The following is a 21,328-nucleotide window of genomic DNA, read 5'->3' as shown; positions in this document are numbered from 1 at the left end:
CAGAGACAGAAATGTGTCAGCCATGGACACTCAGAGTCACTGATGACCCAGAACCCCCCATCCCTTCCCCAACGTCTCCCCGACTTACCAAGTGGTGAGCCGGGTTACACACAGCCCAGACCTATAGACCTATAGTCTTTGGACGCCATCTAACTGGACCACAGAGCCCTTTCTGCATGACTGTGGGGAGTGTCTTCCTCACTTGTTCTCGGCCTTACGTTTTGAGACAGTCTAGAGTTCGCGTCTCCACCGCCCCAGCTCTGGATTTGAGACACGCGCATGCGCTTGTGCAGGCTTTTTTATGAGAGTGCTGGCGATTTGCACTCAGGTCTCCATTCCAGAGCAACAGAGTGAGCCAACTCCCCAGACCTTATCTTAGACTTCTCGAGACAGGCTCTCATGTAGCCCAGGCTGGCCTCAAACCCATGGTGATCCCAGCTTCAGCCTCTCTGGGTGCTGTGGTGTCTCACGCTGCCTGGCTTAAGGGGCTGTAAATCCTGGCACTTGGGGCTGGAGAGCACTGAGCATTTAGAGCACCTGCAGAGGACCCAGGTTCCAGTATTCCCAGCTCCCAATGATCGGTAACGCCAGCTCCAAACAACCTACCGCCCCCTTCTGGCCTCTGCAGACACTGCACTCACTCCCATACACAATGAATAAGAAAAATACACCGTGAGGGGGAAAAACAGTAGGAACAAAATAAGGAAAGAAAAAGAAACACAGGTGCTCTACATGCCTGTCACTAAAAAATTCCATATGAAAATGTCGCTCTCTGAATGTGTCCTCCTACTGCCTTTTACTGCAACCAAGACGGACCACTTGAGCCCCATTGCTGGGTCCCACGTGGCGGAAGGAGAGGAGCAGCTCCGGCCTCCGCATGGAAAGTGGTATGTATGAAAACTCTGTGGGTCACATGTAGGAATATCATGGTAGGCCTGTTGGACTATGGTGAAGTTTGGGGGGCTGAGAAAGTTCTAGAAACAGATGGCCAGGGATGTCTGCCAGTCTTTGCTTTCTTTTCCTTTCCTTTTCTTTTTTCTTCCTTCCTTCCTTTCTTTTTTCAGAGCACATGCACTTTATTGAATCCTCGATGGACAGATATGTGAGTGTAACATTTGCATATGTATGGGGTGAATGTTCAGGACTAAGACGAGAGTTTGGGGCAGCTATGGACAGTGGAAGACATAGCCTAGAAGGCCCCAGAATCTGTCATCTACTGTGCGATGCCGCAAGATGGCTAGGTCCTAGTGGCATAAGCGATGCTGGGGACGATGACCACGGGGATACTGAGGACGCTGAGGACCGGGAAGCTGATGTTCAGGCACTTGACGGTGGAGGCGTAGGCCTCGCCCCAGCTGCATCACCCACCATCTTCCTGTCCCCAGACTTTATGGTGGTGGGGGGGGGCATACGCCGTGAAACCCAGGCAGCAGAAATTCAGGAAGAGTGAATTGAACAGGGAGCAGAACATATGATCAGGCGTGGAGATCTCAACAGGCGTGTTGATTGTGGTGGGGTGGTTACTGCGGAAGCTGGGGTGTGGGGACCCCCCCAGTACAACCCCCTCTTGCTGCCCCTTGGGCATCTCTTGGCTTTTAAGGCTGAAGAGTTGTGAATAAGGAAAGAATCGCTGCTGGTCTTTCTAAAGCTTTCCTTTCCTTCTGTCAGGGATGGAACCCAGCGTTTGGGGGCAAGTAGGGGGAGTGAGGCTGCGCCCCACCTCCAACCCATCACTGGGGAATTTTCTGCTGGGCTCCACTCCCTGACCATGTCCCGACCCCCTCACTCCCTAGTGTGGGGTGTGGAGTTGGGGGGTTCTAGGCTGGAGGTCCACCCCTGTTCTCACCTATCCCATAACCCTCCTGTTTACATTCCCTGCCCTAGAAGTTGAATCAGGCAGGAAGGTGGAGGGAAGGATGAGTCCGGGTTTAAACTGAGCTCCTAGCAGGGTGTCTGGAGAGAACAAAGAAAGCAGCAAAGCAGGCTGGCCCAGCGTGGGTCCGAATGGGCCCTCTCCTGTTAACTGAGGAGCATCACTCCGTGAACGATGTTTTTCACAGATACAGAGTTCAGGGTCAGAGTTCACATGATCCCGGGCTGGGAAGCCCTGACCCCGTGGGAGCCATGGCTTCCAAAAGTGACCTGAAGAGCACAGATGGGCGAACTAAGAAGGAGCCCAACTCCTGTCTACACCACTCCGAGATACTTTCCCTAGCGCAATGGGAAAAGCCCACCTTCCTGGAATGGAACAAAAGCCAGCAAAACCCAAGCAAACAAGAGGAATGCCCCCTACCCCCAGCTTGGTATGCGGACACACTTGTGGTCCCAGTACTCCAGACGCTGAGGCAGGAGGACGCAGCATTCAGGGTCACCTGGACTCTATGGCAGTCACATCCCAAAAATCTAAGGCCGAGGGGCGGCTCTCAGTGGTCAGTGCTCCCCCAGTACGCACTTGGCTCTGTCCCCAAGCCAGGCATGGTGGCACCCACTGTCATCCGGGCATGGCGGAGGTAGAGGGAGGAAGATTAGGAGTTCAGGGTCATCCTTAGCTACATAGGAAATTCGAGGTCAGCCTGTGCTATGAGAAACTCTCGGACAGAAAACCAACGGCAACAACTGAACAGACAAGCGGAAAGTCCAGATCCCGCTTTGTCCCTTGTTTGTCTCGTGAGAGAATCAACGGACCCAAGGGAGCCCGTGGACTATATGACTTCCTGTCCAACTCTGGATCAGTGTAAGGTTTAAACTTCTCTAACTCCATCTCTTAAAAGTCAGAAAGAGCCGGGCGGTGGTGGCGCATGCTTGTAAGCCCAGCACTTGGGAGGTAGAGGCAGGCAGATCTCTGAGTTCGAGGCCAGCCTGGTCTACAGAGTGAGTTCCAGGTCAACCAGAGCTACACAGAGAAACCCTATCTTGAAGAAAAAAAAGCCAGAAGAATCTCTCTGCTCCACAAACCCCTATCACTCAGCTTCAATGAAACACCTGCTGGTAGACCCTGGCTGCTGTTTCTGGTCTGGACCAGTCTGCACGCCATCGGACCCTCCCCATTGGTGCTAGACCTGCCCTGGCTGCTACAGAAATCAAAAATAAGCAAGGGCAGATTAGAAGAAGGACAGGCTAAAATGGTCTCTTCTAAGAGCAATGTTCCAGAGTGGGACAAGCGGAATTGTCATCACAGTTGGCCTTACCTGGAGCAGGAAGCAGCCTTGGCCAAAGAGCTTATGAGCACCAACCGCCTTCCTTGGGTTCTGAAGAACTGAGGGAAGAGGAAGAATGAAGTGTGTGTAATTCTATCCTTTGTGCTCCCAGCCCATTTCCAGGGCTGTCCCAGCCACACGCATCAGCCCCAGAGGAACAGTGGCCTGAATGCCAGGTCCCACCTAGGCCTGTGGCTGAGGCCGTGTGGCTAAGTGCACTAAGGGTTCCTCAGCCCCTCGTCTAGATAAAAAACAGGGAGGCTGAAGAGCTTGTGCCAGCGCCGTGAGGCACTGGAACTCCAGAATGCTTTCAGCAACTATGGGCTGTGACAAAGACGGATCTCCGTGGGCGCTGCTGATGAGACTAGAGGGGGCCACACGAAGTCACCCTCAAGCACAGGGCAGCTGGGAGGCAGACGGGCGTCAGGTAGAGGGGTGGGCACTCGGGCATGTGGCTCCAGTCACGCTGCAGCAGAGCAGATGCGCTCGTGTTTGTAAAACCATTGCTTCCTTCCATGGCTTCTCCTGGCGATCCAGGGAACTTTCTTGTGGCAGACAGAGAATGTTCTAGAAGGCTGGTTTTGAATCAGAATCTGTCTTATCTTGGAGATGTAGCTTGAATTCCACCAACTCTTTCTGCTTTGTGCCACCCGCAGTCCCGCCGTCCTGCGTTTGTGGGCATCCTGGCATCCTTGCTGAAGGACAATGCCCTCCGTCTCTGTGACTGAATTAGTCTGTGACTTGTCAAGCAGAATGACTTCTGAGTTGTCTATCTTTTTTTTTTTTTTTTTTTTTTTTGGTTTTTTGAATTTGGTTTTTTTTTCGAGACAGGGTTTCTCTGTGTAGCCCTGGCTGACTGTGCTGGAACTTACTCTGTAGACCAGGCTGGCCTCAAACTCAGAGATCTGCCTGGCTCTGCCTCCCAGAGTGCTGGGATTACAGGTGTGCACCACCACCACCCGGCCTGAGTTGTCTATCTTAAAGTCACCTTGCCCTAGGTCCACGGCCAAGCACAGGACTGGTGGGACTCTGCAACACCTCTCCCGGGAAGCTACCCCAGGTTACCCCCAGTCCATCCAGCTCCCTGACTCACTGAGGCTCGCTGGCTCAGTTTGCTTCTCCTGGCCTGATTGCCTGCTGGGGACAATGCTAGAATGACAAAGATGTTGGATTTTATTTCATGGAATAAAATGAATTCTTGAAGCAGGCCTCCGGGGCCGCACTGCAGTGCTCCTGTCATGTAACATGGGCCTGTCCTTGTCGTCGTCGTCGTCGTTGTCGTCGTCGTCGTGGGTGGGGTTATGGCTTTGACTCTGGCTTCTGGTCATCAAGGCAGTTGGAGCCAAGCTGAGCTCACTTCCCACTTCTACAGCACACCTCGCTGATCCACAGTCTAGCAGCGGGCTTCTTAGTCGAGATTTGATTTCTAGATGTCCCTAATTGCCACAAAGAGAGCTTGGCAATCCCAGCACGGGTCACCGAGGTGCCAGGAGGTAGCCTGTGGGAGTCTGAGAGATCCAAGACCCCTGTCTTCCACCCAGCTCTAGCACGAAGTGGCTCACTCTCATTTGACCCATGGCCAGATGGATTGTGGGGGTGGCACTGGGAATCATCACACATCCACACACAGGTGTGAGGGCCCCTGAAGCCCCTGCAGCAACAGGCAGGCATCCGTCCATCAGCAGTGTGGGCTGCACTGGGAACCAGCAGGCCCCGGGGCTCGCAGGAATTTTCCACACTCCTAAGCCTGACCCTGCTGAACCTCCTGGAGGCTGGAAGCCCCTGGGTGCAGCCTAGTGGGTGTGATAGAGGCCAGGTCATGAGGCTGGTGACAGGGTGATGCTCCCAGGAGCCAGGCCATAAGCCTATGACCCTGGGCTGATCCCCTGATCCTCAGCTGAGCCTATGATCCTAGGCTGAGCCCTGATCCTGGTTTGGACTCGTTTGGTAGAAACCATGGCTTTGTCCCAGGCGGTGACATCTGAGAGCTTTGTGGACGGGTGAGAGAATCTACACCCTAGGCTGTCTTTCCTGGGACTGACTGGGGGATGTATTGTTTCCTCTAGTGTAACACTATATGCTCTTGGTGGCTTTTTTTTTAAATCACTTTTTTCTGTTTTGAGTGCAGTAATGTCATAGTAGAAATGACTTAATAATTCTAAGGTGGATTTATTAAAAATGTATGATAGTAAGCTGGGAGGTGGTGGCGCATGCCTGTAATCCCAGCACTCTGGGAGGCAGAGGCAGGCAGATTTCTGAGTTCAAGGCCAGCCTGGTGTACAAAGCGAGTTCCAGGACAGCCAGGGCTATACAGAGAAACCCTGTCTCGAAAAAAAACCAAATTAAAAAAATGTATGATAGAATTGAAATAACGATTACTGAATCAACTAGAAACTTAGAGAAAGTTTTAGGAAAAAGAGAATATAAATTAAGCAGTTTCCCTTGGGTAAATAATTATTCTTAGAAAGGTACAGAGAGGAGTCCTCGCAAGAATAGATTAGGGAAGTTAATGAACACACATGAACATGATGACAGGAGCTCAGGAACAAGGAACTAATCTATGTAGACTCCAAAATCTCAAGTAGTTAGGAAATAGAAAAGGTTGGTCAACAGGCAACCAGACCGTGTGTAAATGTAATTAACTTTCTTATTATGACCGTGGTTGTACAGGACAGAAATAAAGACACTTTCAGTGTAAACTCAGATAAAAGCTTGGAGTAGGTGTTTAAGATAGAGTATGCTAGTTGATGTCAGAGATGTGCTTGATTGTGAGTCCATCTGCTGGGAAAAAGAAAGCGTGTAAGAAAGAAACTTATAAATAACAAAAAAAAAACTTCAGAAAGTTGTCATCTGCTTCCTTGGAACATGTTTGAAGATTATAAAACTGAAACCGTATGCTTTATGACACTAAAATGAAGTAAATAGAGAGGCTTGAGCCCTCTGGGGCTTTCTCAGGCTTTTGACACCTGCTGGAGCTGGTCTCTAGCTCCTGACCTCGGGCTGAGCGCCTCACCTAAGCTGAGCCCAAGTCCTAGCTGAGCCTCAGCTTGCAATCTCAATTGCAGACGAGGGAGGGTTGGGGTTCAGAGATCATTCATAACTTCTGTTCCATCCTGTTCCTTCTGACCCTCCCAGATAAGTCCATCTGTACATAGGGACTAGGAATGAACCTGCAGGCCTGTGTGTGTGCGTGTGTGCGTGTGTGTGTGTGTGTGTGCATTTATAAGGGTGTGCAGGAGTGTGTGCACGTGTGTATGAGTACATGCAGGTACGTGAGTTCGTGTGTGTGTGTGTGTGTGTGTGTGTGTGTCTGTGTGTGTAGAAGTGTTTGTATGCACCCATGTGCACACATGAGTGCATCTTGTGTATGCACATGTGTGTGAGCATGCCCATGTATGTATTGTGTGTGTGAGTGTATGTGTGTGCACGAGTGTATGTGCATGCAGGCATGTGTATGTATATGAGTTTGTAGTGTGTATACATGAGTGTGTATGTATGTGTGCATGTGTGTGTGTGTATGTGTGTGAATGCATGACTGGAAATGAACCTGCAGCCATGTCTGTGTGTGTGTGAAGGACAGAGGTCAGCCTCAGTTGTCTCCCTTGTTCTCAGTCTTGTTTTCTGAGGCAAAGCCTCACTGGCCTGGAGCTCACCAGTGCGTCTGCGCTGTGTGATCAGCACGTCCTGAGCATCCTCCTGTCTCCTCCCCGTGCGGGAGAGCAGGCGCATAGCAGTATGTGTAGCTTTGCCCATGGGTTCTGGAGATTTACACTCAGGTCCTCATGCTAGGCCATTCCCCAGCCCTTTGATGGCCGGCAGTACTGCAAGAGTAACATCTTCCCTGAGCACCCTGCCCCTCACAGCTCTGTCCCCAGTTCAAGCCACCTTCTCAGCCACTGTTGGCTTTTATGCCTCCAAACTACCTCTTCTTCAAACACCTTCTTTTTCAGAAATGTTTGTACTACGTGATCTTCCTGGTCCCACCACAGTCCCTCAGCCAGGCAAAGTAGACAAGGACTTGAACAAGGCTGACCTGAGCAGAGGGCCAGTCACTGCCACCTCAGGGCCAGTCCTTGAGGAAAGGGGACCCCTGCCCGGGGGGCCCAGCATTCCTCCTGAGACTGCTGTGGGATCCGAGGCTTCTCTTGACTCTCTGAACAAGGGATGCCTTGCCTAGGCAGGGCTGACCATCCCTTCCCCAGACTCAGAGCCCACAGCCCATTCTGATGAGGGTCTGGGCTTCTGTTAGGTCCTAAAAATGCTTCTCTCAGCCTGAGCTTACAAGCCTTCTGGGAAATTCATCCCTGAGACCACAGACTGCAATGATGGAGGGGACCTGCTTGTCACTCGGGATGTGGGGCCCATGCCCATCCCCCATGGACTCGGGACCAGCTCTTTCCCTGCTGCTTCAAAGAAGCTCCAGTGGAGGCCTCGGGGGCCCTACACACAGACACACACACACACACACACACACACACACACACACAAGGAGCCAGGTGTGCTGTGTGGGTGGCTCAGAAACCACAGATACACAGGGTCTAGCTCAGGCCTGGGGTCACTGGTGGCTTTGTTGGAAGCACCCCAGGCCCCCAACAGTGTCACCTTTCACGGGCTCTTTGCATCTTTCTACGTGGAACAGCTGGAACACACCTCTGGCTTCCCCGCGCACTCACAACCACCCACCCTATCCCAGGCTCCCCCTGTGTGGTGTTTCTGTTTGTTACCCACTATCCCAGGCTCCCCTACACAGTGTTTGTGTTTGTTTTCTGAGACAGGGTTTCTCTATGTAGACCTGGATATCCTGAAACTCACTCTACAGACCAGGTCGGCCTCAAATTCATGAAGATCCCCTTGCCTCTTTACTGCTGGGATTAAAGATGTGTGCCCCTACACCAGTCCAGGCCAAGTTCTTAACAACAGCAGGAGGAGGACACTGAGGCCCAGGCTTGGATGCTGTGTTTTCCAGCTCTTGTTTACAATTCTGTAGAACCATATATAAAGACCCTTGAGTTCCTGGATGGATGTCACAAAGCCTCCCATCCCACAGATGGTGCTGGCACTGTAAGGGTCCATGATTCACTGAAGAATGACTCCCTGGACTCAAACAGTACGTAAACACAAAGAGTGTTATTTTCTGCAGAAGTCCAGCATGGTGGGGTCTTCCCCTTACCCCAAGACTATGTAGAGAGACCCTGTCTAAAAATGAATGAATGAATGTGTGAATGAATGAATGAATGAATGACTCGGCTCCTCGCTGCCTCCCACCCCTCCGGTGCTGGGACTGATGGAATCCAGCAGGAGTCGGGGAAACTCCATGTGACAGAAACCTGGCATCCCCCTTGTTGCCCGCCCCCGGACTGTCCTCACCCTGGGGCCCCTGACACGTTGGGGACTGCCTGCTCTGGCACTCCAGACTTGCCAGGTTCGTGCAGCGTTAGTTTCAGCTGGTGGTGGGCAAAGAGGTGGGCCAAACATGCTTAGTTTCCAATTTCTGAAAATAAATGTCACCAGGCCATCTTTTGTCAAGTAGAGGGAAGAATTTTAAAAAGAAAAGAAAAAAAAGCCCCTTGCCAAATAGTGTGTGAAGAAACAAGACCTTGTAGGTGCAGGGCAGCTGGGAGGCAGAGAAAATTCCAGAGACCACGCAGGGCCAGGAACAAAGGGGCCTTTCTCTCAGGCATGTCTTGGGGAGTAGAGGTGTGGTGGTTTGAAAGAAAGAAAGAAAGAAAGAAAGAAAGAAAGAAAGAAAGAAAGAAAGAAAGAAAGAAAGAAAGAAAGAAAGAGAGAAAGAAAGAAAGAAAACAGGGAGGGAGGGAAGGAAGGAAGGAAGAAAGAAAAGAAAAGAAAAGAAAAGAAAAGAAAAGAAAAGAAAAGAAAAGAAAAGAAAAGAAAAGAAAAGAAAAGAAAAGAAAAGAAAGAAAGAAAAAAGTCAAGCATTTTGCCAGATGGAAAACAGTGAGGCTGTGAGGAAGAGTTTAAAAAAGCATAGGGTTTTTTTTAAGGGCTTTTATTTGGGGGACTTTCTTTTTCTAGGACACCTGTCCCACACTAGTATAAGGGGGAAAAAAAAAAAAACCAAAAAACCCGAGCTAGGAATGTCAACAGCCTGGGCAGCGGGCCCAGCGCCACAGGGTGGGGGAGCGTTTGGAGATGGCACGTGCAGAAGACGCTCTGGAATGTGTCCCCTTCCGCCCTGCCATCCCATTAGCATTCTCTAGAGAGCCATAATTTCCCCTTCCCTGGACTCGGAATGTTCCGGAAGCTCTCATTTGCAGCTGGAATCCACCTGCCAGCTACTGAGACTTACAGCAGCCCAGCTGCAGTCCTCAGACCTGTCACCTCCCAAATCAGCATGGTGACAATTCCAGAAACTTTAATGTCCAAATGGGAGGAGAACTGGGTATAAGGCCAATCTCTGCCTCTCTCCCTCCCAGGACCTTCTGCTTCTTCACTGTTCTGACCCCAGGACCTTTGCGCATGCGGAGCGGTGCCACACCCTTCTGCAGGGGCTGCGACTCCATGGAAGAGGACTCACCGAGCATGTGTGGGGCCCCAGGTTCCACCCCCAGCTACAGAGCAAGCCGGAGGCCACAGCCTGGGCTACGTGAGACCTGTAGGGAAATTATCCTCTCTGCCCCTCCTCAGAGCAGCATCCTATGCTACAATCCTTGCACATTTATCCTGGCTTACCCATCTCACCAACTGCTTTGTCTCTGACAAGAGTTTCCTGACAGAGTGGGAGCTCAGTAAATTGAATGAATGAACGAATGAATGAGTGAGTGAGTGAATGAATGAATCATCTTAAGTTTGATTCCCAAACCTCCCTGTCTTGACAGATTCTACCCCCAGACCTGAGGCGTGCGATCTAGATCCCCAAGTCCGCGAAGGGGCAGTGTCTGAGTGGGCTTGGACAGACTCCCAGAGAGACCCCAGCTGGGCCCTGGGAGCCCTTAACCCCCGCTGGCCTCGGAGAGGCCTCAGGTGAGCTGGGCCTTCCAGAGTGGCACGGGTGGGCGACACTGGCTCTGGACAGAGTCCTGGGTGGCAGGCACAGGCAGGCTGGGACTGCTGGGCCAACAAGAATGAATAAACAGTCTTTCCGCGGCGGGCTGGGGGTGGGGGACTCTTTGAACCTCCAGCTTGACTGGGGATGTTTGCACAGGGCTAGCAGCCAGGGGGTGTCATCAGGACTAAAATTAGCCTGTTTCCCGCTCAGCCCCTCCCCGCTGGCCAGGAGGGAGGCTGGAGCCTGGCGGGGCCCCGTAAGTATGGTGGGCCAGACAGGAGGCATAAATCAGAATGGTTGATCCAGCGAGCCACCCGGGTGTCCGCAAAGCTAGTGCTGGCCTATTATTTCCATTTGACAGACGGAAAAACTGAGGCATGGTGACACAAATGAGCTCACGGTCACAGGGCCCACAAAGTGGCAAAGCCTAAATTCGATCTAGGGTCCGTAGACTGCAGCATCGCCTTTGACAGTTCCCCGAAGGCTGAAGAAGCAGAGTAATGTGTCTGCAGAGAGGCACAGGCCCTCGCCTCTGCTGATGTGCTAAGGAACGCAGGGCGTCGTTCAGGGCTCCGCGCTGACCTCGCCCCCAGCCCCTCAGGGGATTCAGGAAAGTCTCCACTGCTGAACTTTACAGTTTTGTTTTTTCCTTCGAATGCCTAAGAGGTGGGGGCCCTCAGTTCTGCTAGGGTCCCCAAATTTTGATCTCCGCGGCTCAGCTGAAGGTTGCCTGCAGAAGGATCTAGTTAGCCCTCACCATTGTCAGGCTGTCAGTCATCAAGGACATCTGCTCCAGTTTGCTTAAGGCCCCAGTCACACTGGGTCGCCAGGAGTACCAACCTCCAGCAGACACTTGGGTCGAGCACAAACCCCGCCATGCTGGGCACTCCCTCTGATTTCTCCCTTTCTGTGGTGATTCTGTACTTCACCTCAGGCAGCCGCAGTCTCCAGTCATCCAGCCTTAGGAGGAGGGTTGAGCTGGCTTTAGTGGCAAATACCTGTCATCCTAACAGGAGGCTGAGTGAGTTAGGAGGATTACGAGTCCCAGACCGACCTGGGCTGCTGCGTGGTGAGAGCTTGTCTCAAAACAGAAAAACAGGCCTCAGGGTGTCTAATGAGGCCATTCAGAGGCCTCCTCGGTGTCAGTCAGGTGACTACTGATGGTCTTTCCAGGTGTCAGGTGTCAGAGACCAGCTGCATGGGAGGGGACAGCAGGCCACTTCTCTCCCCCTCCATCCTCCCCTGCCTGTCAGTCCCCGCTCCACACTGCTGGTGATTTATTCTTAGTGGGGGCAGGGTGGGGAGGGTCAGAAGGCTGTGGGGAGCAGGGGGCACCTCTGCAGCTGGTGGCTGGATAATGGGAGTTTGAAGAAATGAGCACAGGCCAGGAGGGGAGCCCTCAAAGGACCAGCCTGGGACAGTAGGCACCCACACCCTGCTCCCACACACACATCCAGTTTCTTCTAAGGTTGAGGGGAGACATCAGAGATGGCCTTTGGCTGTCCCCAGACCATGCAGACGGGACCAAGTTCTGGACCTCTAGATGGCAGAGGGGCTTCTGGGGGGCTCTGGGTGAGGCTGCACATGACAGCCAGGACATTTGAATCTTCATAGCTGTGCTGGGGACTTGAACTGTCCTTAAATACGTCTCCCATGCTGCTCCTTGACTTTTCTCTCCCAGTAAACTCCTACACGTGCTTCAAGCCCCTACTCCACAGATGTCTGGATATAACAGGAAGGGTACTCAGTGGCTACAAGTGCTGTGATGCCAGTCACATTCCTCTTTCTCTCCATTTACTGTGTAACCTCAGGACTGTGATTATCCTTCTCTGAGCCTTCCATAAAGAGGCTCAAACAACAACAGTTAAGCAAAGCTTCCTGTAAATTAAACGGGCGGGTGGGGGGGGGGGCGCGCGGCACAATGACACAGATTAGGAGGAGGACCTCAGCCATGGGTCCCGTGCTGCAAGACTTGGCGAAGGGCAATGGTGATTTCCCACAAAGCTAATTTGCTCTGACCACAGGATCCCATTGTCACATTCTTAATATTTACCTAAAGAAGATAAAAACCTTGTGTCCATGCTGAGCCCACACGTGTTTGTTAAACTGTTTACGTGATCTCTAGGATCTGGAAGCAGACAGGATATCCTTCAGGCTGGGCAATGGTAGCACATGCCTGGCATCTGCACCCGGAGGTGGAGCCAGGAGGATGAGTTTTAGGCCACACAGTGAGACTGTATCTCAAAGGGCAATAGGAAGAACAAGTGCAACGATGAAACCTTCTAGAGAAGTCCTTCAAAGGGACAGAAGTGCAAGGAGCCACGGTGAAAGTCGCTGGTCCTTGAGCCACAGGGCAGAGGAGTGCAGAGGGGAAACACACGATTTTAGGGTCAGGAAAATGTCCCACCATCCTAGAGGAGTGGACTTGTCCTTTTACCACTCACAGGCTCTGGGGTCAGCCAGGCCATGGCTTCTAACAGGTATTGATAGTACCCATCAGTGACAACCAATGTCCTTGTTTGTTCAAGTCTGGGACCTGTGTGAACAAAATGGTGATTTATGGGACTCTGTCCTTTAGTCTGTTTCTCTGTAAACTGAGAATCGTTCACTAGTTCGCACTTTACAGGTTGTGGGCACAGGGCAGGCTCCCGCAGGAGTGGGCTTTAATGAAGATTAGGGAGGGGCACTTTTTTTTTTTTTGATACAGGATTTCTCTGTGTAGTCCTGGCTGTCCTGGAACTCACTCACTCTGTAGACCAGGACGTCCGGAAACTCAGAAATCCCCCTGCCTCTGCCTCCCAAATCCTCCCCCCACCCCCAGTAGGTCTCCAAATGCTAGGCTAGGATCAGAGCTGCAGTTGGAGAACAGAGCTGAGGCCGATAGAGCCTGAGGAGAGAAGACAGGAGCTGCTGGGGAGCCAGGGGCCCAGGCAGGCTGACTCACCCTCAACAGCCTTTGGAACCTCAGCGCAGCCCAAGTGTGTTTTACCTACTGAAGCACATGCCATAAAGTCTATTTTAGACATACAAAGACAAAAGTGATTTCTTTAATGAGTGGGCCTGCAAGTTTCCAGCCAGGCCCTGGCAGCTGCTTCCCGTTCCATGCAGGTGTAGGCGGGATACTCACCAGCCCCCCTTGCTCCCCACCCACGACCTGCCTCATGGGACGGAGGTGAGGGAGGCCGCGACCACCCAGCACTTTCAGGAAGCCCCAGGGCCTGGCAGGCTGTAAGGGGCTTGTGTGTGCTGATGGGGGTGGGGGGAGGGGGCTTCTTCCAGAAGGACCCAGGAATAGAAGGAAGGCTGTGTGTGCCTCAGTTTCCCTCCGGTTAGTAGGCCAGTGCTGCCCCTGGGAGAGGGCTTTACTAAGATGAGAAATTTTCATTTGACTTTTTTCAAAACAGGGTTTCCTGTAGCGCAGGCAAGCCAGCAACTCACTATGTGACAGAGGATTCCTCTGACTCCACCTGCAGTACTGGGACGGCAAGTGTGCCCCCTCCCACCCGTGACTTAGGCCTGCTCTGGGAGTCTGCCTTGCTCTGTGGGAAATACACCTTCACTTCACTTAGGCTTGACCCAAGATCACGGCTATCCTGGCTAGGCCGCTCTTCCACAGGAGCCAGACTCCCGCGCTGCATCTAAACTAACATTTATATACTTTGTGCCAGTCAGAGGACAATCCAGAGGCCTGTTCTGTTTCCACCGTGTCCATTTCTGATGAACCTGGGTTGCTAGCTCAGGCCTCGGTGGCCAGCGGCTAACCAGAGGCCTCACTCAGACAATAATTCCATGTGCAGGATGGGATGAGGGGTGGAACAGCCAAAACCCAGCCCAGCTCCACACAGGACAAGAGGACAATGACAACACGACACGGCTGCGTGTCAGGATGGGGGCGGGGGGGGGTGCTTCAGGTGAGAATCAGAGACACAGAAGCTGTAGCCAGCAACTAGGGAAGTCATTCAGGCAGTGGGGATGACCTGTGTGCCAAGGCCATGGGACACAGGACACAGTTGGGGAGCGGGCCTAGCGCAAGATGGAGCCTGGCGTGGAGAGCAGAGAGGTCTATGTGGCTAGAGGAGAGGGGAGGAGGCAAGAGGTAGGACTCCTGCTGACGCTTTATTCACCAGCAGACACCTCATGAGCCACTTGTGGCCAGGCCAGGGTTCTCGTGGCCTTGTGTAGGGATGGGCTCTAGGGAAGGGAATGTCTAGCATACTGCATGTGCTCTGGACAGAGGACATCTTGTCTCTGCTGGACCCCTCCGAGGGTCTCTTCAGAGCTGGACTTGTGTTGTCACGATGGTCCTACTGCTCCATACACAGTCTGTGGAGACGGTCCAGAAGGGGGCCGCTGTGTAGAGGTGACGTCAGCCCTTCTCTAGCTAGTAAATGTTTATGACCAATGGGGCCTGGTTTTGGGGCTCCCTAGAGCCTGGTGAGCAGTCACCCCATCCTGCCCCTTTCTGGGGGTCTGGTACAGGCAGGGGGCTGGGGGCTGGCAGGCTACTCTAGCCCTGGCAGCTGGCCCAGAAATGGCTGGGTGGGCTATGTGCAGAGCCAGCGGCACGGTATCCTCAAAGGCGAGGGGCAGGGAGCAGAATGGTCAGCTCTGACTGCTCCTTCTCAGGCCCATGAAGACACAGACATGGTGGTGACCTGCTGGCACTCCTGTCCCTCAGGCTGGATGGATGGGAAAGGAGATGGAGGCTGATGTGAAGTTACAGGACTGGGCACACGAGGCCCACAGGGAAGGACCTGTTGTGATGACCAGGGAGAAGTCGTTCTTCCCATTTCTGGGGCAGAGCTGAGGCTCTGCGCCTGTGCTGAGGGGCACAGCCCGGAGCCCAGGATTCAAAGCTGGAGCGCATCTGGACTCCAGCACTGTGGGGCCTGGGCTCCTGTGCCTTCCGTGCCTCTCGGGGTTTCCCATTCCTTTCTTGGGGAACCCCAAGTCCAGCTTGAACAGCGGTCAAGGTAGCCCTGAGCTGGCGCCTGGGGCTACAAAGGACGTGGTGTAGGAGGCAGGACGCCTGCCACCCGGGGCTGGCCCTCAGATCAGCTCGAAGCTTCCGGGAGGGCAGATGATATGCTCTCCACCCGCAAGTGTCCGGGCCCAGCAGGGGCCTCGTGAGCCAAGCTTCTCAGGCAGGACCCAGACCTTGATTTATGGCCCCGGAGCCTGCTGGAGCCCACGGCTTCCTCCACAGTTGCCAGGAAGCTTGGCCAGTGCGGGGCTGGGCGTCGCAAGCATTCCAGGGCCACCTAAATCAAAGGCTGTCAGCTGCTGGGAAAGGATCCTACGAGGCAGGGATTGGACCCTATGTCACCTGGCCAGGCTGGAAGGCACCAGCCCCGGCCTTGGGCTTGCCGAGGCCTGCAGGACAGGACGGCCCATCCAGGGCTCTCTGCTCCAATGCCCAGAAACTTGGAGCCAACTGGTGTGTGGGGCCCAGGCGTGTTTTCCAGAAGCCGTTGGTTTTGGGGATGGGCCACGGAGGGGAAGCCCACAGCCGAGTGTGGGGGTGGCCAGGTTGCCACTCACTGCTGGTTGACAATGAGGATCTGAGTTGTATCTGCAGAGCCAGGTCAGTGGCCTCTGGGCAGCCCACAGCAGGCTGGCGGGCAGGAGCATGTGGTCTTCTCCTGGCGGCCTGGGAACCCTGTGTGCAGGCCTGGGCCCCTGTCATCTCATCTGCTATGCGCCCTCCCCCGACGGCTGCCTCATGCTGCAAGCCTGCCCTCAGGACACGGCACACAGGGACACACAGCATTTATTTGTCACAGAGTTTGGCTCACACCTTGGGGGTGGGAAACAATTCCCAGCCTTCCAGCTTGCCGATCTTGAAGAGGGCGGCCGCGGTGCCCATGTAGACGCAGCCCACGGCTGCAGTCCCATAGCTGTGAGCTGTGGAGAAGGACAGCGTCAGGCACGGGGTGCTCCAGCTGTGATCAAGAGCATCCCAGAGAGCCGGGGTCTACGGAGCTGGGCTGCTTCAGCCACCTCTCTAGTAGCCCAACAATAGAGGTAAGGGGATGGAGAACTGAGGCCAAAGGCTGTCCTGCACCAACCACCCTTAACTCGAGACATCGTGTGGCGAAGGTGGATGTGGTTGGCCCTGACTCCTGGCAGTGGGGATACGTCCCTGCTGAAGTCTTTCCCACAGCTGAACTGAGGGCTATGAGGGCTGGCATGGCTCTCCTGTCCCCAGAGTACTAGGACTACAGGAGAGAAAGGCAGTTTGGGGTTAAGTCACTTGGTGACCCACATGACCCCTGGTGGGCGGGGACAACTGCCTCAGTTCCCAGTCTCCACATCCCAATGGCGAATGGCTGGGCAGGGATGCCCACTGTAGGATAGGCCTCCTCTCACTATCTGTAACAGGGGTGGCAGGGCAAGACAGGGCTTGGCAGGCTGGAGCAGCCGGCGTGGGGCCCATGACAGTGCTGAGTGCTGTGGGTACCTATAGCACTTGTGACTGTCACGGAGCTGCCTGCTGTAGAGAAGGCGGTGACTGCCTTTGCCAGGGATGGGACAAGAGGGAGGGGCTGGAGTGATCAGTGGTTACCCACTGTCCCAGGGGATGGCAACTCACTGCGCGCTCCCAACGTCAGGCCTCCCGCGCAGCCACCAAGGAAGTAGTTCAGGGGGTCATCCGGCTTCTCTCGGACCTGGGCACTGACACAGGTGGTAAGGCCAAATATTGCTCCGACAGCAGCTGTAAGGGGCAATGGGGGTTCGTGGTAGGGAAACAGAGGCAGTGTCGACTTAGCACCTGACTGTCCTGTGCAGATAAAGCTGGGTGTCACCGCCCACTGCCCTTCTGAGTCCCTAGCCAGTCTTTTTCCTTTTTTTTTTTTGAGCCGGTTTCTCTGTGTAGCCCTGGCTGTCCTGGAACTCACTCTGTAGACCAGGCTAGCCTTGAACTCAGAAATCCGCCTGCCTCTGCCTCTGCCTCCCAGAGTGCTGGGATCACAGCATGCACCACCATCGCCCGGCCCCGAGCCAGTCTTACAGTCTCCTAGGACCCCACTCAGTGGTTCCGGTCGCCTCTGAATGGCCTGTGTCACTGTCAGCAGGGCACTAGCTCACCTGCAGTGAATGTGAACCGGCCAACTCTGGCCACCGCTTCCAGGGCCGAGTCTGCAGGGTTGTGTGTGATGCTGTAAGCAGAGCCTATTATACCTGTAAGAGGGAGAGAGGGTGGAGGTTGTTGGGATGCCTTTCCGGGATACAGCACAACTGGAATCTAGGGCCAAGGCTGCTCGGCCAGAGCCTAGGGCCAGCTCTCATCTCCCCCATACCTAAGGCAGAGCCCTGCCCCAGAGGGTTGATGATGGTTCAGGACACTTGACCCGGGCCTCCGGTCATCAATATGCAGCTGCCGCAGTGCCGCTTCCAGTCTCATCAAAGGCCATGTTTTCCAAGGGTCTGGGACCTTGGCCTAATCCAGCTTGGCAGCAATTGGGCTCAGGATGCCAATCCTTCCACGTGCCGGCAGCTTGGCCCAGACGTGTCCCTACATCTGGCTGGCTCCATTCCTCCCACGCCAACCCCACTGCCACAGCAGTCAGCTTTTCCATCTCCTCCATCCACCCCTGCAACCCCACACTTTACACCACGGTTTACATAACAGGCTGAGGCCACGGTAGGTGGGCTGCAGGGCAGGCGGCACCGTCAGGTCAGAGCGGGCCTCAGCAGCCCTCCTCTACAGCGCGTAGCTCTCTCCGGGTGGCACCGGATCTCTGATGAATTCTGCTGTTAGTTCCCTTTCACTGGAGGTGAAGTGGCCCAGGACAGCAGAGCCACTAGCCTGAGGCGGCCCAGCACAGCCAGTCACAGGGCAGTGGGTCTGGCCCTCAACTCTTCTCCGGCCTCAGGGAATCACACACACCCTTCCTGGGGAGCTCTGGAGCCCCATCTGAGCACCGAGCACTTACAGATCTTGAGTTTCAGTCTCAGCACAGACTGAAGGCCTAGTGGGGCCTCAAAGATGAGGCTGGGTGCTGGGCTGGAGGCCCTGAAGGCTTTGTAAGCTCCCCAGCCCAGCCATCCCTCTGCCCCAACATCAGTGTGGCTTCTGTGTACACAGGGTGTGAGAATGCTCACACGGAAACCCAACACCACGGTTGGGGGTTGCTGGGATGTCTTTCCCAGATGCAGCAGGATTTGAATCCAGGGCTACTGGGAATCTTGATTAGGACTGGAGAGGCCACAGGGACCCTGGGTGACTTCAGTGACCTCATCTAACAAGCCAGATAACTGCTCCCCTGTGGTGATTTTCCCATGGTCCAGCAAAGCCACAGCCAAGCCTCAGCACCGCCTGCAGTATGGGGCCCTCGAGAAGCAGCTGCACCCATGAGCCATCCATTCCTAACTGAGGGCTGTGCCAGCAGGGTAGGAATTCCTTCATTCATTCCTTCATTCATTCCTTCACTGTGTGCCACAAACCACATTCATTCATTCATCCATTTTTCCACTGAGGACCCCAAAGACCTCACTCATTCAATCCTGAGTTCCACCATGTCTCCAAGTTGCTAGATCCTGCTGGGAGGGCAGGGTCACTGCCTTTCTGCAATGTCCCCTCAGAGGAATTAAGTAGGGAGCTTAGGAACAAAGGGGGTAGGATACAGGGAAGAGTGTTCAAACTAGGCCTAACTGTCCATCTCCTCCCTCAGCAGCTCTGACATGGCTGGCACCCCTGGCAAGGGCCTGCTACTCTCAACGTCAACCCAAGATAGACTCCAACCCGACGCCAATGTTGCAAACACTCATTCTCTGAACCAACACCCAGGGTTTCTCTGTGTAGCCCTGGCTGTCCTCGACTTGGTTCTGTAGACCAGGCTGGCCTCAAACTCAGAAATCCGCCTGCCACTGCCTCCCATGTGCTGGGATCAAAGGCGTGTGCCACCACGCCCGGCTTGTTCTGTCCACTTTAAAATCCCCAATCACCTGACCCTACAGCACTTGCCTGTGAGGCCTTGAGGGATAGCACGAGTGAGCAAATGAACCAGGCGTGAGGGCACCTTAAAGGTCCCAAATGCCAGGGCTGGAGCGGTGGCTCAGCAGTAAGGAGCACTGACTGCTCTTCCAGAGGTCCTGAGTTCGAATCCCAGCAACCACATGATGGCTCACAACGATCTGTAATGAGATCTGATGCCCTCTTCTGATGTGTCTGAAGACAGCTACAGTGTACTCACATATAATAAATAAATAAATCTTAAAAAAAAAAGAGAGAGAGAGAGAGAGAGAGAGAGAGAGAGACGCCTGGCAGTAGTGGCCCACACCTTTAATCCCAGCACTTGGGAGGCAGAGGCAGGCGGATTTCTGATTTCGAGGCCAGCCTGGTCTACAGAGTGTGTTCCAGGACAGCCAGGGCTACACAGAGAAACCCTGTCTCGAAAAAACAGAAACAACAACAACAAAAAGAGTCCCAAGTGTCAAAGGTAACCCCATGGCATCTCCCAAGACATCTGACCTTCCAAACAAGTGTGTCCTATCTGGAATCTTCCAGAATTAGGTGCTCATGGTGGTGCCTACTTTTAATCCGGGAACCCAGGAGGCAGAGGCAGGACAATTTCTTTGAATGCAAGCCAGTCTGGGTTACACAGGGAGATCATGTCTCAAAACAATAGTAAAGCGATTAGTAAATAGATAACAGCAATTAAGCATGTTCCGTGGTGGCGAAAAAAGAAACCAAAAAATAACAAAACAAAAAAATAATCTTCCAGAGGCTAGGTCGGGGTGTGTAGCCCTGTCATCCCAGCACCTGAGCAGCTGAGGCAGGAGGATCACACAGGCCAGGCTGGAGATAGGACAATCAGGACCTCAAGGCCATCCTCTGCTACATAGGGCTAGAGCCTTCGGTCTAGCCTAGGCAACACTAGAACAAGTCTTGTAAACTCCGATGACCCGATCACCCCTTAACCCTATAAAATCCCGACGACACTAACGTGACCTTGACATTTTCTCCAGCTTCCGCTCCGGATCTTGACCTATGCCCTTTGAAGTCACCAGGGGCGGCCGGGTCTACGCCCCTCGAAGCTTCTTACAGCCCCGCGCTCCGGCGCCCCGGGACGTCCGCGTGCTCTCTGACCTCTGTCCCCTGTCCTCGGCCCTCCGCCCCGCGCTCACCGCAAAGGCCGCCTAAGGCCGTGGTGATGTAGGCCTTGCGGTGACACTGGGAGCCGTCGGGGAACTCATTGTAGGACTCGAAGAACCGCCTCGCCATTGCCGTGCCTAGCCGGGCCGCTCGGCCGACTCAGCGTCTGGGAGAACTGCAGGGTGGCCGGCTAGGCTAACTCTCGCGAGGTTTCCAGCGCGCAACTTTATTGAACGCTGCGGACACGGACGTGGCGTGCGCGCATGCGCGCGGTGCAGGTTTGTACGGAAGCCTTACTTCACGTAGCAAAAACTGTGTGCTGCTCTGCCCACAAGTGAATCTGGACAGGGACACCCGTGACGTCACTCCTGGAGAGGTAAACTGAGGCTCTGAAGAAAAACGCCTCCAGCCCTAGCGAAGACGACGGAGAATGTTGATAGTCCATCCAAGGGACTGACAGGTTGACAGACCACTGCAGCACAGCGAGTACCCTGTCAGGCGGGTCAGTCGCGGGGCAGATATTACAGCGCGAGGCGGGACTCCACCTAGTTAGCCGGAGCTGCAATGATGAGGCGCGACAAAGCGCAAAAGTGGTTGGCTACTCGGGGCCGACTGTGTAGGGGTGTGGTTACGTGCCCTTCTGAATCGGAACCGCGTGTAACTATTTGGGGGCGTGTTCAGGCGGGGAACCAATCGCAGAGTGAGGATTATAATTGACGGAGATCAGGTCCATTCTGCGCTGGTCTGAGTACTCGGAGGCGTAGCCAGACTCGGGAGCTGGTCCTGAAAGGGACGTGAGCGTTGCCTACGGGGCGTGGCCGCACTTGGGCTTGCCTCTAGTAAAAACTGGCCAATGGTGAGAGCCCAAGAGGAAGCACGCGCCTCATTCCGGGGAGCTTATTTCGGAGTAGGGCGGGGCTTCTGGAGAAGGTTTAAATTAATGCAGCGGCAGCCTGCGAGCAGCGCCTCAGGGGTCGTGTCTAGGGGCGGGGCTTTTTGCGTTGTGGGCGGGACCTGGCAGGGTGG

General features: G+C 54.1%; 2 protein-coding genes across 2 annotated transcripts; both read right to left on the bottom strand.

Annotated features, from left to right (window-relative positions):
- Positions 1-1,360: 1,360 nt before the first annotated feature.
- Positions 1,361-1,585, bottom strand: LOC127693010 (interferon-induced transmembrane protein 1-like). Its single transcript, XM_052193672.1, has one exon. It carries the CDS (start codon positions 1,583-1,585, stop codon positions 1,361-1,363), a length of 225 nt encoding a protein of 74 aa, XP_052049632.1.
- A 14,370-nt stretch (positions 1,586-15,955) lies between these two features.
- Positions 15,956-20,519, bottom strand: Ndufa11 (NADH:ubiquinone oxidoreductase subunit A11). The gene is made up of 4 exons (XM_052192729.1): positions 20,335-20,519; positions 17,293-17,385; positions 16,796-16,918; positions 15,956-16,107 (listed from the first exon to the last, which is right to left on the bottom strand). Exons 1-4 carry the CDS (start codon positions 20,429-20,431, stop codon positions 15,995-15,997), a joined length of 426 nt encoding a protein of 141 aa, XP_052048689.1. The 5' UTR covers positions 20,432-20,519; the 3' UTR covers positions 15,956-15,994.
- Positions 20,520-21,328: the final 809 nt, after the last annotated feature.

Source organism: Apodemus sylvaticus, chromosome 9 (assembly GCF_947179515.1).
Source record: "Apodemus sylvaticus chromosome 9, mApoSyl1.1, whole genome shotgun sequence".
In the NCBI taxonomy this organism is placed as follows: domain Eukaryota; kingdom Metazoa; phylum Chordata; class Mammalia; order Rodentia; family Muridae; genus Apodemus; species Apodemus sylvaticus.
The sequence above is the reverse complement of the archived record's forward strand: the minus strand, read 5'-3'. Positions and strand labels throughout refer to the sequence as shown.

What these genes read in the sequence shown, in the direction of transcription:
- LOC127693010 (XM_052193672.1), bottom strand. Translation starts at nt 1,585, where the DNA reads ATGCCCAAGGGGCAGCAAGAGGGGGTTGTACTGGGGGGGTCCCCACAC.
- Ndufa11 (XM_052192729.1), bottom strand. Translation starts at nt 20,431, where the DNA reads ATGGCGAGGCGGTTCTTCGAGTCCTACAATGAGTTCCCCGACGGCTCC. An exon ending in GGCCTTAGGCGGCCTTTGCG is followed by an intron (nt 17,386 to 20,334) that starts GTGAGCGCGGGG and finishes TCCCTCTTACAG; the next exon opens with GTATAATAGGCTCTGCTTAC. An exon ending in CCTGACGTTGGGAGCGCGCA is followed by an intron (nt 16,108 to 16,795) that starts GTGAGTTGCCAT and finishes CCTTCTCCACAG; the next exon opens with CTCACAGCTATGGGACTGCA.